The sequence below is a fragment of the Leuciscus leuciscus genome, assembly GCF_965113295.1.
Source record: "Leuciscus leuciscus genome assembly, chromosome: 17".
NCBI lineage: Eukaryota > Metazoa > Chordata > Actinopteri > Cypriniformes > Leuciscidae > Leuciscus > Leuciscus leuciscus.
This window is the reverse complement of record NC_138741.1, coordinates 16,404,959-16,417,898: the sequence shown is the minus strand read 5'-3', so window position 1 is coordinate 16,417,898 and position 12,940 is coordinate 16,404,959. Positions and strand designations below refer to the sequence as shown.

Here is a 12,940-nt window from a genome sequence, read left to right as displayed (position 1 = left end):
CTTTTCTGATTTTATTTTTTCTTTAATTCATTTGGCCTACAGCAGAATCCGTCCCTAAGCGAACTGCTGGAGGGAGACAGTCTGTCTCTTAAAGTGACAGAGCCCTCAAACACAGGAAACACGGATAAACATCATCTGTGCAGCCAATAATCTCATTCCAGCAAGAATAATAAGATTATATTATTTTTCTTCTCAATAACTATGAGTTTAAGTGATGAATGGTAAATTATGTCTCACATAACCTTTGTGTATGTTATTATAGTGTCACTGAATCAGATTTATCTATTCTTAAATTTATTTTCTTGTGGCTTTGCAGTTGTGCTTGTACCATTTCAACTCTCACTAGATTTCTGCAGGACATTTTAAATTCAACTGATACCTAGAGCAGTATAAATATTACACCTGTTCTTTTTGAAGGGAAAACCTGTTTCTCATGTAGAGAGATAAGCTTGTCTGATTGGACAAGCTGTGCATGACTGATATTGTCTTGTGCAAAATTGTTTGTCTTAAAGCTTTTCATAGTTTCTATCTATCTTTGTTTAAAGAAAAAAAACATCCTCATCAGACTTAAATATTCATTTATGTATTCCTAGAAGATATTACAAAAACTATATGAACAAATATATCCCAAACAAGTCCTTGTAAAGGAAAAAGTGTGAAGCAGACAATCATCAATCATTGTTATTCATCCAGAATTTAATATTAATTCAATGGTTACTGATGGACAAAAGTGCATTAATGTTTCATCAAACACTGATGCAAACATAGGCTTTAACAATGACGGTAGATTCATCAAGGATTAATCTGACAAAACAGCCATTAAAAATAGATCATGCAACAGAAATATAGAGATAATCATTAATAACGAATTATCAATAAAGTATGAGGCATGGCAGGCAGAGGAGGTTGTTTGTGTCTATTTCAAACATTAATTTGCTATATAAATGTTTAACTCATTCAAATATGTATTTTTCAAGCATAAGTAACGTTGGATTGTGTACTGTGGAGGTCTATGGCTGATTCTAACAGATTTCTGACTGGTCGGTGTTCTAGATTAGTATTTCTCAACTGGTTTTGCTTCAAGACAGGTTTACATTGAACATTAAGTGTCTCAACAAGAGCCAAAACTGTTTATCATACAGCTGTGAACAAAAATGTCCCTAAATTCTCAAACACCTAAATTCATCAATATAATAATGAACTGTTTACAATATACCAAACTTTTAACATAACATAGCTAAAAAAGCAAAATCGACTAATTGAATTTCTAAATGTCTCTTGAATTTTGATAGATTCATGCTCTTGTGTACCAAAAATGTACAATACATTTGAATACATTTTTTAATTAATCTTAATTTTCCCTTTATTTAACCCATTTACTTTGCCTTCCTAACTATATGATTCCTTGAATATTATTATTATTAGCATATTTGTGTTTTTTCTTATGTTGAGAACTAGCATTCTAAAATGTATCAGTCATGAATTCCTAAAAACACTGAATTCATAATGAACAAAAGCACGAAGTGTACTGCGTGTGACATATATCAAGTATGCTGATCTGTCTAGAATTTCACAGGTCACTAATCCACAAAACAAAGGCATCTGGCAAACTGCCATCCTGTAAAAAATGCAGACACTGTGTGTGCTTTTTAAAGGATGGCATTGCACTTCGCTGAATACATGCAACAGGGTTAGAGATGAGATCAAAGAGACCGATTTGGAACTAGTTGTTTAAGCCAAGGGCTGGTAAACAGAATATTGCTAGATGAACTGTATACTGTAGTAAAATAAACAAAAATGTTATAAATAGGATTGTTCATGATCTCAGAGATGATCTCTAGAAAATAGCAAAGATCCTGAAGAATAATGGATATTGCTTTATACGTACCATAGTAGTGTCCAGTTTGCTGTTTCACACATCCTGCATCTGCAGCACTGCGACAGTAGTCTTGTGCTTTCATGCAGACAGCATTAGAGCTGCGGCTCTAAATAGCAAGTAAAGTGATATCTGGGTTACTACACTGACCAATTTATTTAATAACAGCCAATGATAATTGTTAAACTTTGCAGTTTACATGGGTTTAAGTGCTCATTGATTGCATGGTGATGAAGAGCAGAGGTTCAAGTGTGGCATGTCTGAGTGCTTGATACCATTCTTGTGTTCCTCTTCTCTAAGACTATAAGGATAGCCTATTTAAGCAAGCTGATACACGTTATATTTTTGTTCATTTATCACTGCTGGAATTTTTTTTGCATTCAACTTAATAACTTGCCTCATCTTAAAAACCCAGAGAGAGCCAATTACATTAGCCTGACACAACTAACTTGTATTTTCTAACTCATTTTTAATTTTTGCATCTGTGAACAGCTCTGCACCTTCTGTGGACAATGAGTGACTGAATTCAAGCAGGGCAAGACAGGGTACATGTCCCAGGGCCGCAGTCTCCCAGGGGCCCGAAGCAGTCAACTTAATGTTACCGAATAGTCATTGCAATTTCATTTGTGTTATCACCACACACCATCTGCAGATGTCTTCCCCCACAGGTCAGATTATTCCATGTGATTTTGCTTGATCTCAATGACTACTAAAATATAAAAATTTGGTTGATTATAATTTTACTTCAGTTCGTTTTACTGCTTGTACTGTAAATGCAAGTTTTTATCTGTATATGACCAAAAAATGACAGTACTTTAAATGAGTACTTTAAGTTAAGTTCTTTCCACTGTTATGAGGAAAAAAATCCAAGTGAACGCACCGGCACATTCGTCAACCCCAGAGGGTTACTCTCTGCTAGTTATTAGTTTCAAATAACAAACATATAGGTGAATTCAGGTTGATTGGGACACTTTTCCCCAGTCATCTCAATGGCAAAAAGTGTCCCACTCAACCTGAATTCACCCCTAACCTTAAAAACCCCTAAATATATATTTTATATAATATATTAATATATGATTTGTTATTTGTCTTTCTCACATTATATATATATATATATATATATATATATATAAATATATATATAAATATAAGTGTGTGTGTGTGTGTGTGTGTGTGTGTGTGTGTGTGTGTGTGTGTGTGTGTGTGTGTGTGTAATAAAATTAAATTAAAAAGTAATAGGTTTTATATAAGTATGATTCGTATTAAGATACTAACCTTGACATGCCGTTATGGACCTCCGTGGTCCTTTGATCCGACTCTCCGTGGAAAAAAAAATCTTAGAGAGAATAGGAGGGGCAGTGGACAGTGTTGTTTCCTTTTCTTCAATCTGCTCTTCCAAACCGTCCTTTCTTTTGAGGTTTATTATAGAGAAATTAAAAGATTGTCAGTGCCTTTGTTTTGGACTGAAATAAACAAATGAACAGCAGAAAAACAAACACGCTCTGGAGGTCTGGATAATTACAGACAACAATTATGTAATTAATTTCTTTCACACTGCATTCTCCATTATCGCTTCTCTCCTTTTGTCTCTCTCTCACACACACACACAATTTACCCAGTCAAGAGACCATTAGACACACTCAGCACTGACTGCAAAGGTACTCATCTACTTTCTTGACCTCCAGTTTACAGCTAGAAAACATGATTGGTGGGGCAGATGAGGTCAGATAAGGCGTACATTCAATTCCCTCTGTGCTACAATAGCGATCACTGTCCTGGTTGGAGTTAACACTCCTACACTGAACTTCAAAGCCAAATACACTTCAAACGCACATATACACGCTCCTACTGGCTGACCGAGCAGCCCAATCTCACCTGAGCAGGTCCCTCCGACACTTCACAGTAGATCAAAAGTAAAAAACTTGACTTTTTGAAAAAGTTACTGAAAAAAGTCCCATAAAAAATAAAAATAAATAAAAGCCTCTAACGTTCTAAGTAGGGAATTCGGAGTCAGTTCCCTGCAGAACACTCATTCAGGCTGTACGTCAAAACCACTTGCATTGAGCCCTGAACCGCTGCAGGGAATTGGAGGACGCAGCATCTTCAGTTCAGTGCTCTGAGAAACGAGAATGACTCATTGGCAGCAGCCGGGCATGCCTGGATCTCTGCCCTTCAAACAATCTTCACACAATCATCAACACCCTGAAAGTGGATATAGGCTGACAGCAACAAGACATTTGAGAAAGACAAAAGCAGATCTCTCTCTATCTACCCATTTATCCATCCATCCAGATGCCAACAATGACACATTTTTCTTGACTTGTTAGAAATGAAATCATTGAGGTCAAAATATTAATCTTGAATATAATTGCACCATGAAACTGGAGGAATATCATTTCATTTCTGTGTATACATGTACTGTTTGAAAAACAAAAAAACAAAGCTGAAACTTTTCTTTAGAAAGTGCTAAAGTTCAATTCTTATTTAGCTTCATATTGTCACTGCCGTTTATATACAGTGTTGTTTGGGGCAGATTGAGAATATTAGACAATTCTTCCAGAATGTGTGGATTTACAGAATAATGAATATGGTGGCATAAAGCAGCCCTAAACATAATGTATTAGGATCTGCAGTGCATCACTGCAGAGAGTAAAATATAGGAACAGCTGCAGGAAGCTACACAAATGAATGGCTCTGACACAAAAAGCAACAGAGAGAGTGAATCTTATTCCTTCACTTTATTGAAGTCTCACACCTTCCACTGGACCAGGGACAGAACATCAACACACAAACAGCCAAATAAAAGAAGTTGCACAGCAAATCAAACAGATCAGGTCAAAAAGACCACAGTCTCTCCATCGTGGAGGTTGAAACGGGTCATTTAAAGTGCTTGAATTCATTCCTCTGTTAGTAAACATATTTTCTGTCCAGACCAACAGGTTGGCAGATGTTGTTTTCATGAAGCTATAATGGAGCAATGGTAGTGTTCTGACAATGCTGCATACTCTCGTCACTATAGGTGAAAAACACGGCAAGACATGAACTATATATGGAAGGAAAAATGGAAGATTTTTTTATAAGGAATTCATGGCAAGTGTTTATTGTTTCAGACATTTTCATGCTATCAAAGAATCATCCAGGTGAAAAGAACCCAGAGGAAGGCATACACACATGGGCAGCAAGTCATAAATGTATTTTACACAACAGTAAGAGGTCTTTGTATGAGTGCATTTATTTGAGCAATTTAGAAATCTAAAAACTACACTTAGTTAACTTTTTTGATTATCTTTTTTTCTCTCGCTGCAGAACCTCAATGATGATTTGTTAAAGGAAACAGCATCTTTGAGTTGCAGATACTCATGAAACTGTTTTTACAGCATGAAAAGAGATGTAGAAAGCCTCACCTTTAAAGCATCTATTAAAGTAAGAAATGCCTGGATGCATGGTTTACAATAATTTTTTAATAAAACTTAATGCTGCTTTACTCTGATTTATCTCAGTTTAAAGGCATAGTTCATCAAAAAAATGTCGTCACCCCTTGTCACTCCAAAACTGTATGACTTTCTTTTGTGGAACACAAAGATGTTTTAAAGAATATGCTAACTGTTTTTGTCAATTCTGTGAAAGTCAATGGTCCAAGACACGTTGTTGTACTTTTGAGAACTTTTTGTCATTTCTATCTTGGACCCCATTGATTTTCATTGTATGGACTTAGACATTTAGCAAAATATCTTCTTTTATGCTCCACAGAAGAAAGTAATTCATTCTTTGGAACGAAATGAGGGTGAACAATTCATGGCAACATTTTCATTTTTGATTGAATTGTCCCTTTAATTATGGGTCATAATGTTGCCTTGCTAACAGTCAAATGAAAGAAAAGATGTCCCCAGCTTTAAAAGGGCACCTCACTGACACAAGCAAATGGAATTAATGTCCTTCTGCACACGTATACGACACAACGAGAGACAGATGTAGAGAAAGAAATACAAACAAAGTGTCTCCAGAGCATTACAAAACAAGCCCTCCATTGATTTTCTGCTTAGTATAACCACAGAGTTGGGTGAGAGAGAAACATACACACAAATATCCTCCTCCTATTGATTTTCTTTAGTTGGTTTTAGACATGGCTGCCCATCACTGCTTAGGGTCTAGAAGTGTACGGCCCACATAAGAGTGTTGTAATACCCAAAGCCAGTATGGCAGTAAAATCACTTTCGCTTTGGATTAAACATCCACCGTAAAAGTTTAGGGTAAAGTATCTGTATATACTAATATGTATACACTGATATATTGCACATAAACATGGGAGGGAGGTTCTTGCATATTTAAAATCATATTACGGATAAGCCCACATGCTTCCATGCAGTGGATACTGCTGTACATTTATGTATTACAGTGTGTATTATGTATCAAGGCATGCCAAAAGCAAATTACTGACAACCTCATCAACCTTCTGAGACATACTTATGTAATCTCAAGAACAAAAAACATCATCTCAAGAACAGTAAACCTTTCTTTAAGAAAAAAACAAAAAACCGTCCTGAATGTCCTTTAAAAACCCTACAGTGGTCAAAAGCAACTTACAGCACTAGACAAACAGTCCAATTTATCTCGGTCTTCAACATTTTGCCATAAATGGAACTTTGTTTTTGCTTTGTTTTTTTATTTATCATTGCTTGCAAAGCCAAAACTAAGTTAGTGCAAAATTAAGATGAAAGTCTTTTCCAAAAATTAAGAACTCACTCAAGTCTCTGCAAGAGTATTTCTGTGCCAAAAACAAAGCAAAAATTTTAATCCTGCAGCATTGGAGCAGACTGAACAGCTTAATAAAGCCATTTTAACTGTAAACATCTTTATAATGTATAAATAATTAAAAAGCATTATAACAATTTTATATGCAACTAATGGGGGGTGAAAAGGCAAGTTTATGCTTTGAGCATGCCATAATCCATAATCAAGAAAAATAACCTTATTAATACAGGAGGCATGAGCCTAATTAAAATGAAAAACTGCTGATCATGACTGAAGCCAAGGTGAAAATAAAGGAAGCACTGACAGTGGCATGTCAAAGCAAGTGTTTAGCACTGAGAAACAAGACATAGGAACAAGGATGAAAAAAAAGAAAGAAATTGTAGCTTGGACGTGTTTATGTGGTGAACAGAAGAGGATATGAAATGAGGCATGAAGTAATATACATACAGATCAAATCACAGCAGACTGACAGGTTTTCTCGGTGGAAACTGAAGATGAGACTTGGGTCATGAGACACTGACTTCTCTGTCTGTACGACAAGCTCTGGGAGGTTGCGTAGACAATAATATGTGTTTTCGCAGTTAAGCCTCGGGAGGTTGGTGATGCAAATGTCAGATTCACCCACTAAATAAGTGGGCGTCCAGAGGGCATGCCGCATGGGAAAATATTCAAACACTGAGGGCCTTGAAAAAGCTCCGCAGGCAGTCTATGGCACGTTGTCTTCTTTGACGTTTGTTGAGTTACGGTAAAAAAATGAGCTCTCTAGTGCTTTCCATTGCTTGTTTTCTCAGATTTTGCCCTTTCTTTCAGTCTGAATTTCTGTCAGTCATCCGTTTTTCCAGTTTGTCAATCCATGAGAAGCTCAACTGTATTAACATGGTTATGTATGAATGATGTAATTGTGAGTGGTAAAGGTTTCTCAGTGGTTATGGAATGATGATCAGTGACTTTTAGTCTGAATCAAAAGAGTGGTTTTGTGCGACAGAAGCGCTGATTGTGACACTACTTTTTTGTTGCATAGTTAGATGCGATAGCTTAGCTTCTTTGTTTAGCTTAAAAGGTTGTCTAGCCACTAACACCACCATCTAGTGCAAGCCGCATGTGTGATCATGCGTTCAGGGAGGTAGCCTTATCAGTGTTTATGGCTGCAGCTGACGCTCAGTGGATCTTTGGCTTTTCAAGTCTTGTGGAGGTACCGAGTAGTACCGAAGCGTTGTGTTCTGGGTCAGCCTCTCTCCTGACCACTGCTGGCCAAGGCTGGGATAGCCGGCCGCGAGTCACGGCGTCGTTCCCTGCACTGTAACATGGCAAACCTCTGGACGGAGGAGGCAGAAGAAGCTGATGGGCCTTGTGGTTCATTGAGGGTCCTGATTTTGGGTTTGACCCACTACTACCCACTATAGGCAGAGCAGGGAGAGTTACCCGTTTATGTAGGCGTGGAGGCTGCAGGACACGCGGGCTGAAGGACAGGGTATGAGGTGTTTGCAGGAGTTTGTTTAGATGGCTTTCTGGGGTCGGTCTCACAATCTGTTCTCCAGCCCACTGTGAGTCACTCTCATTATTGTCTTGTATGCGAAGGTGGGTGCTAAGCAACCAACTCAGCTCCTCTGGGTCAGGAAGAGATTTAGACTCCACGTGAGGATCTCCAGCAGGAGGAAGAATTGGGTCGGTGGATGGGACTGGAGGACAGGACGTAGAAGGCTGTTCTCCTTCGGTACAGGCATCACTGTGGCCCCCGGTGGGGACTGTTCTTGCTAGTTTTCCCTGGATGAGGGGCTCGTTGGGGATGTGACTGATGGGCTGAAGTATTTGAGGCTGTGGAGGACAAAATAGAACAGTATTTAACACAATAAACTAGAACAGAACTGCGATCAGTGGATATGATAGTTTGGGACTGAAATTTGTGGTGTTTGTGATTGAAAACAGGTTTGACTCTCGAATTGTCACATTCATAGAACAGCTTACAGGAGCAGTTACAGAAACACTGTACGAAGGGATAACTAATGTGATAGCTGTGAATAACAAAAGTGTCAAAGATAGAGACTTCTATAACATCGGAAGTATTCACAAATTTGAGAGAAAAAACTCCTACCGAGATTCATCCATCAAATCTTAATTAAGCGACAGCAGCATCACGGGTTTTATTTTTAACTGGCAGCAACTGCTGTTCACTACTTGCATTCACACAGCAACAGTAAGTCAAATTTCACTCTTTGTTGCGAGTCATCATTCGCAGTGCTTCACAGGAGTGAGTTGTCGCTGAGAGATACTTTGGAAGTTTACTTGTAGTGATTCTCTGATCAGAGTAGATTTCTTTGCAGAATAATAGATTAAGTAGTTTTTCACCAGGAATTCAAATGTTAAACACAATTGTTAAAAAAAATTTAAATACTGGTGAGCTTCAACAAAAGCATATCAATTCCCCAAAATATTCACATATCGAGAAAATTAATGGGAATTTTACTTCTGGAACCCGAATATTGCACTATTACATTTAAGTAAATTCCTCCTCCTGTAATTCAAAGAAAACTGTATTCTGTTGCTCTGTGAACATCGCCAGGTTGATGAGACATTAGCAGTCAGTCGTCCTGTCGACTGTTCAGTTCCAAACAGAGTGTGACTCTAACAGGGTGGATTTGAATGGATGAGCATGTATACAGGTGAGTTTCAGTATACACAACTGAACTGTGCACCATGAGAGAGGCATAAGTCCATGTTCTCATTCGCATTCTCTGTCTCTCATGGGCTGCTTCTGCTGAATAGCACAGCTCTACTGAAACCACACCACCCCCTACTGGCTAACAGTGGTTTCATGCAGTCTGTCACATTTCTATTCAGCCAGAGACCATTTGTAAGGTGTGTATTATCTCCAGATACTATCACAAAACAATTTTATCACATGTCCAACCACACAGGGTTGAGAAAATGTCAGATTGAAGAGAGGTAAAGCATTACAATTTAAAACACCACTAGAGAGTGCAAAAAAACAACAGCTGAAAAACAACATGATCTTTCCTCACTTTAAGAATACAGAATAAGAGTGCAGTGTGGGAACAAGGGAGTAAAAGTGTGAGTGAGGGTTTGTGCATGTGTGCAGGAGAGTTGTCAGTGGCGTGAGACCGCACAGACAGTCACATCCTCTACGTGACGTCACAAAATCTCTGGGGCGGAGAGACGTCAGCGGACACCTGCAGATAACATCCATAATGCATTCATCTCTGTCTCTTAGTGAGAACAGACGAATCTCAGAGACTGTAACCTTTTAAACCCTGAGACAACATAAATCTCCGCTCACACTGACAGCATTTTTAATCACGAGTTTGTCACTCAAAATGCAGATAATTTCTGACATTATTTTCCATGCATTTTTTCTTTTCACGTGAGCTTCACGGTCTTCACTCCTTTTTGTAGTTGTCGCATCACATCCCATCTCGCTTGCATATATGCTAAACTTCTCAACTCCATTACTCTTTTCATGCTTTCAGAAAGGAATTAAATGTTTAAAACAGATATTAATGAGCTGTTTATACCAATAATTGATTTGTCTCAGTTAAAAGCTACACATCCAATTTCTTTAATGTCTTGCTTTAATGTTGAAACCCCCAGTTCCAGAGGATCACTCTCACATTAAAAAGAAAAGAAAAAGAAAGATCAATATTACTTGCCAGATTAATTGTTTATAATGTATAAAATATTAATTGAACAGTGATGTATTGTTATCTCATCGTGCTGTTTACTGGTCATACTGGTGTTTTTGCGATGTCATAAAAGCAATAAGCCACCCAATGCCACTTTTACAGTCATTTTACTATGGTTAAGGTATGTTCTTAAGCATAATGCAAGGATGAGTACCTAAAGCCCCCTTAACTGTGGTAAAATTACTGTAATGAACAGCCTCACAACCTTATTACTTTTATTAAACAACAGCAACAGCATTATGATAAATGACATCTTTAATTAACAATTTGCACACGATAAACAATTCTTCTGCCAAGTGACATAGTTCATTTTACTGACTCTAGGCAGTTTTGGGGTTGCCAAGCAACATAGAAACTTAGAAACTACATAATTCATCACAGGTGTGTTTTTATCGGCTTTGAACAAGGCTCATGACATCTAATTACAAATTAAAGTTGAAAATATCGGTTTTATAATACAATATTAACATCATAAAAACAAAGGAATCCAATCATGCAGCACCAAACAAACAACAACAAGACAGTAAAATGAAAAACAAAGACATTGAACAGACTCTATGCTGCTCTGACATTGTGGACTGGTTCAAAATCTTTGTAAAACCTAAGTCTTTTATAGGGGTTTTATAACACCGCTACAGATGAGGATGTGCTTAAATTGCACAAATCCTATCATAAAATCATAAATCCTACTAAATTATGAAACCTAGTGAATTTTTTATTTTATTTTTTTATTGTTTAATGGAATGAAAGAAAAATGCCTTTTTCTAAGGCAATTAAAACGTTTCTGAAAGTAAAATGCATTTTTGTTGTGGTGGGGTAAATGAAAATCTGAACGTTTTGCCCTAAAGGCCTAGAAAAATAAATCTTTATTATTAGCCCTTAAATAGTCAAAATTGCAAAAATGGTTTGTAGAATGCTTGCAAGACTATCATATATGAGTCATTTTTGCACTGTATGCCACTGTTTTCTAAAAAAAGAATTAGAATTCATAGCTTTCATGTCGTTTCATTATATTGCATAATTTCCAGCTATTATTGCAATAATAGCTGGAAATTACAACTATTGTTGCAATAATAGCTTTTTCTTGTAAAGAAAACTTTCCTGATTGAATGAAACATGGAAACGTATTTTTCTGAACCAAATAAAAGGATTTTAAAGAAAAGTGTATCATCTTTTGTGGTGGGGTCCAAGAAAATCTGAACTTGTGGCCTAGAAGAAAACAATCCTTATTATTGAGCCCTTAGTTAAAGGGATAGTTCACTTTGAAATAAAATGTTGGTATGTTTTAGCTTACCTCAAGGGCATCCAAGATGTAGGTGTCTTTGTTTCCGCAGTAGTTTCAATTTTGATATTTTTAGTTGATTTTAGGCAGTTGATTCTCCCTGTGCTTCTTTGAAATCTAGGTGCTTATTAGACTGACCTAAAAATATCAAAATTGAAACTACTGCGGAAACAAAGACACCTACATCTTGGATGCCCTTGAGGTAAGCTAAAACATACCAAAATTGTATTTCAAAGTGAACTATCCCATGGAACACACCAAGCCGACGGTCGGCCGTCGGGCAGTTTTTGCGCGTCGGACTCGGCCGACTAAGTTCTCTCAGTGTGTTCCGCACCGTCGGCAGAAATTGGTCCTCGTCTGCCTTTTTTCGGGCGATTCGACATGCTTGCTGAATCGGCGTCAGGCCGTCGGCTGTTCAGCTGGCTGTTCAGCTTAGTGAACGAGTCAGTGCACGAGAATAAGAGCAAAACAGCGAGCAAAGAAGTCAAAACAGTACAGATAGAAGGCTGTTCAAATGTTACTTCATCTTACCTTACCGAATATTTCAATATTAACACGAGAGGAGTGGAATAAAGAAAGTGTTTAGCAGGATTGATATTCAAAACGGTAAGCACGCACTGCTTTGTTTATAGTTTGTGTATCTGCAGCCGGCAGCGTCGGTTTTCCTTTTTGAATGACGAATATAGACGAAGTCACGAATATATCTGCAGAAATAGACAGTTGTCTCATTTACACGCAGGCGCAGAACGCGTATTTCAGCTAACGGTCGGCAGTAGTTCTCTCGGTGTGTTCAAGTGCAGCTTTTTACCCCGACGCGAGGCGACGACACAGTCGGCTTTCATCAGCGCTAGTTCGTCGGCGTCAGCTTGGTGTGTTCCAGGCTTTACACACCAAGAACACACACTGTCGGGCAGTTTTTGTGCGTCGGCCGACTAAGTTTCCTCAGTGTGTTCCGCACCGTGTAATAAGCACCTAGATTTCAAAGAAGCGCAGGGAGAATCAACTGCCTCTGAAACGTTTCTCAAGATAACATTCGTAACACGATTGCTAGATATTACAACAGAAAGAACTGTAATAAAGTCTGGCTCTAATTCAGTCATTTATCTTACTATAAGATTTGGCTGATGAAATGTGGCCATTTTGATAATAGAGAAGGTTTTTAATATCCTGAGTTTGTAGAAGTGGAGGTTATAATGTGAATCCCGAAGGAGTTATTGGATCGTTTTATTTTAATTGTCCTCTAAAACTGTTCAGCATCTCCCTGTGCAGTCACAAGACCAAGAACAATTGCACCATGGGCTAATTCCCTGCTTGTGTGCGTGTGTTTGAGAT

General features: G+C 37.8%; 1 protein-coding gene across 4 annotated transcripts in view; it reads right to left on the bottom strand.

Annotated features, from left to right (window-relative positions):
* Positions 1 to 4,599: 4,599 nt before the first annotated feature.
* The window catches only part of ccser2a (coiled-coil serine-rich protein 2a), a 52,021-nt gene continuing 43,680 nt past the window's right edge, over positions 4,600 to 12,940 (bottom strand). Inside the window, exon 11 of one of the 4 annotated variants that reach the window (XM_082144269.1) lies at positions 4,600 to 8,443. In XM_082144269.1, coding sequence (XP_082000395.1) covers positions 7,787 to 8,443 — 657 coding nt within the window. In that variant the 3' untranslated portion in view covers positions 4,600 to 7,786. The remainder of the gene's footprint in view (positions 8,444 to 12,940) is intronic. The other 3 variants (XM_082144271.1, XM_082144270.1, XR_014199477.1) reach the window with 3 other exon arrangements.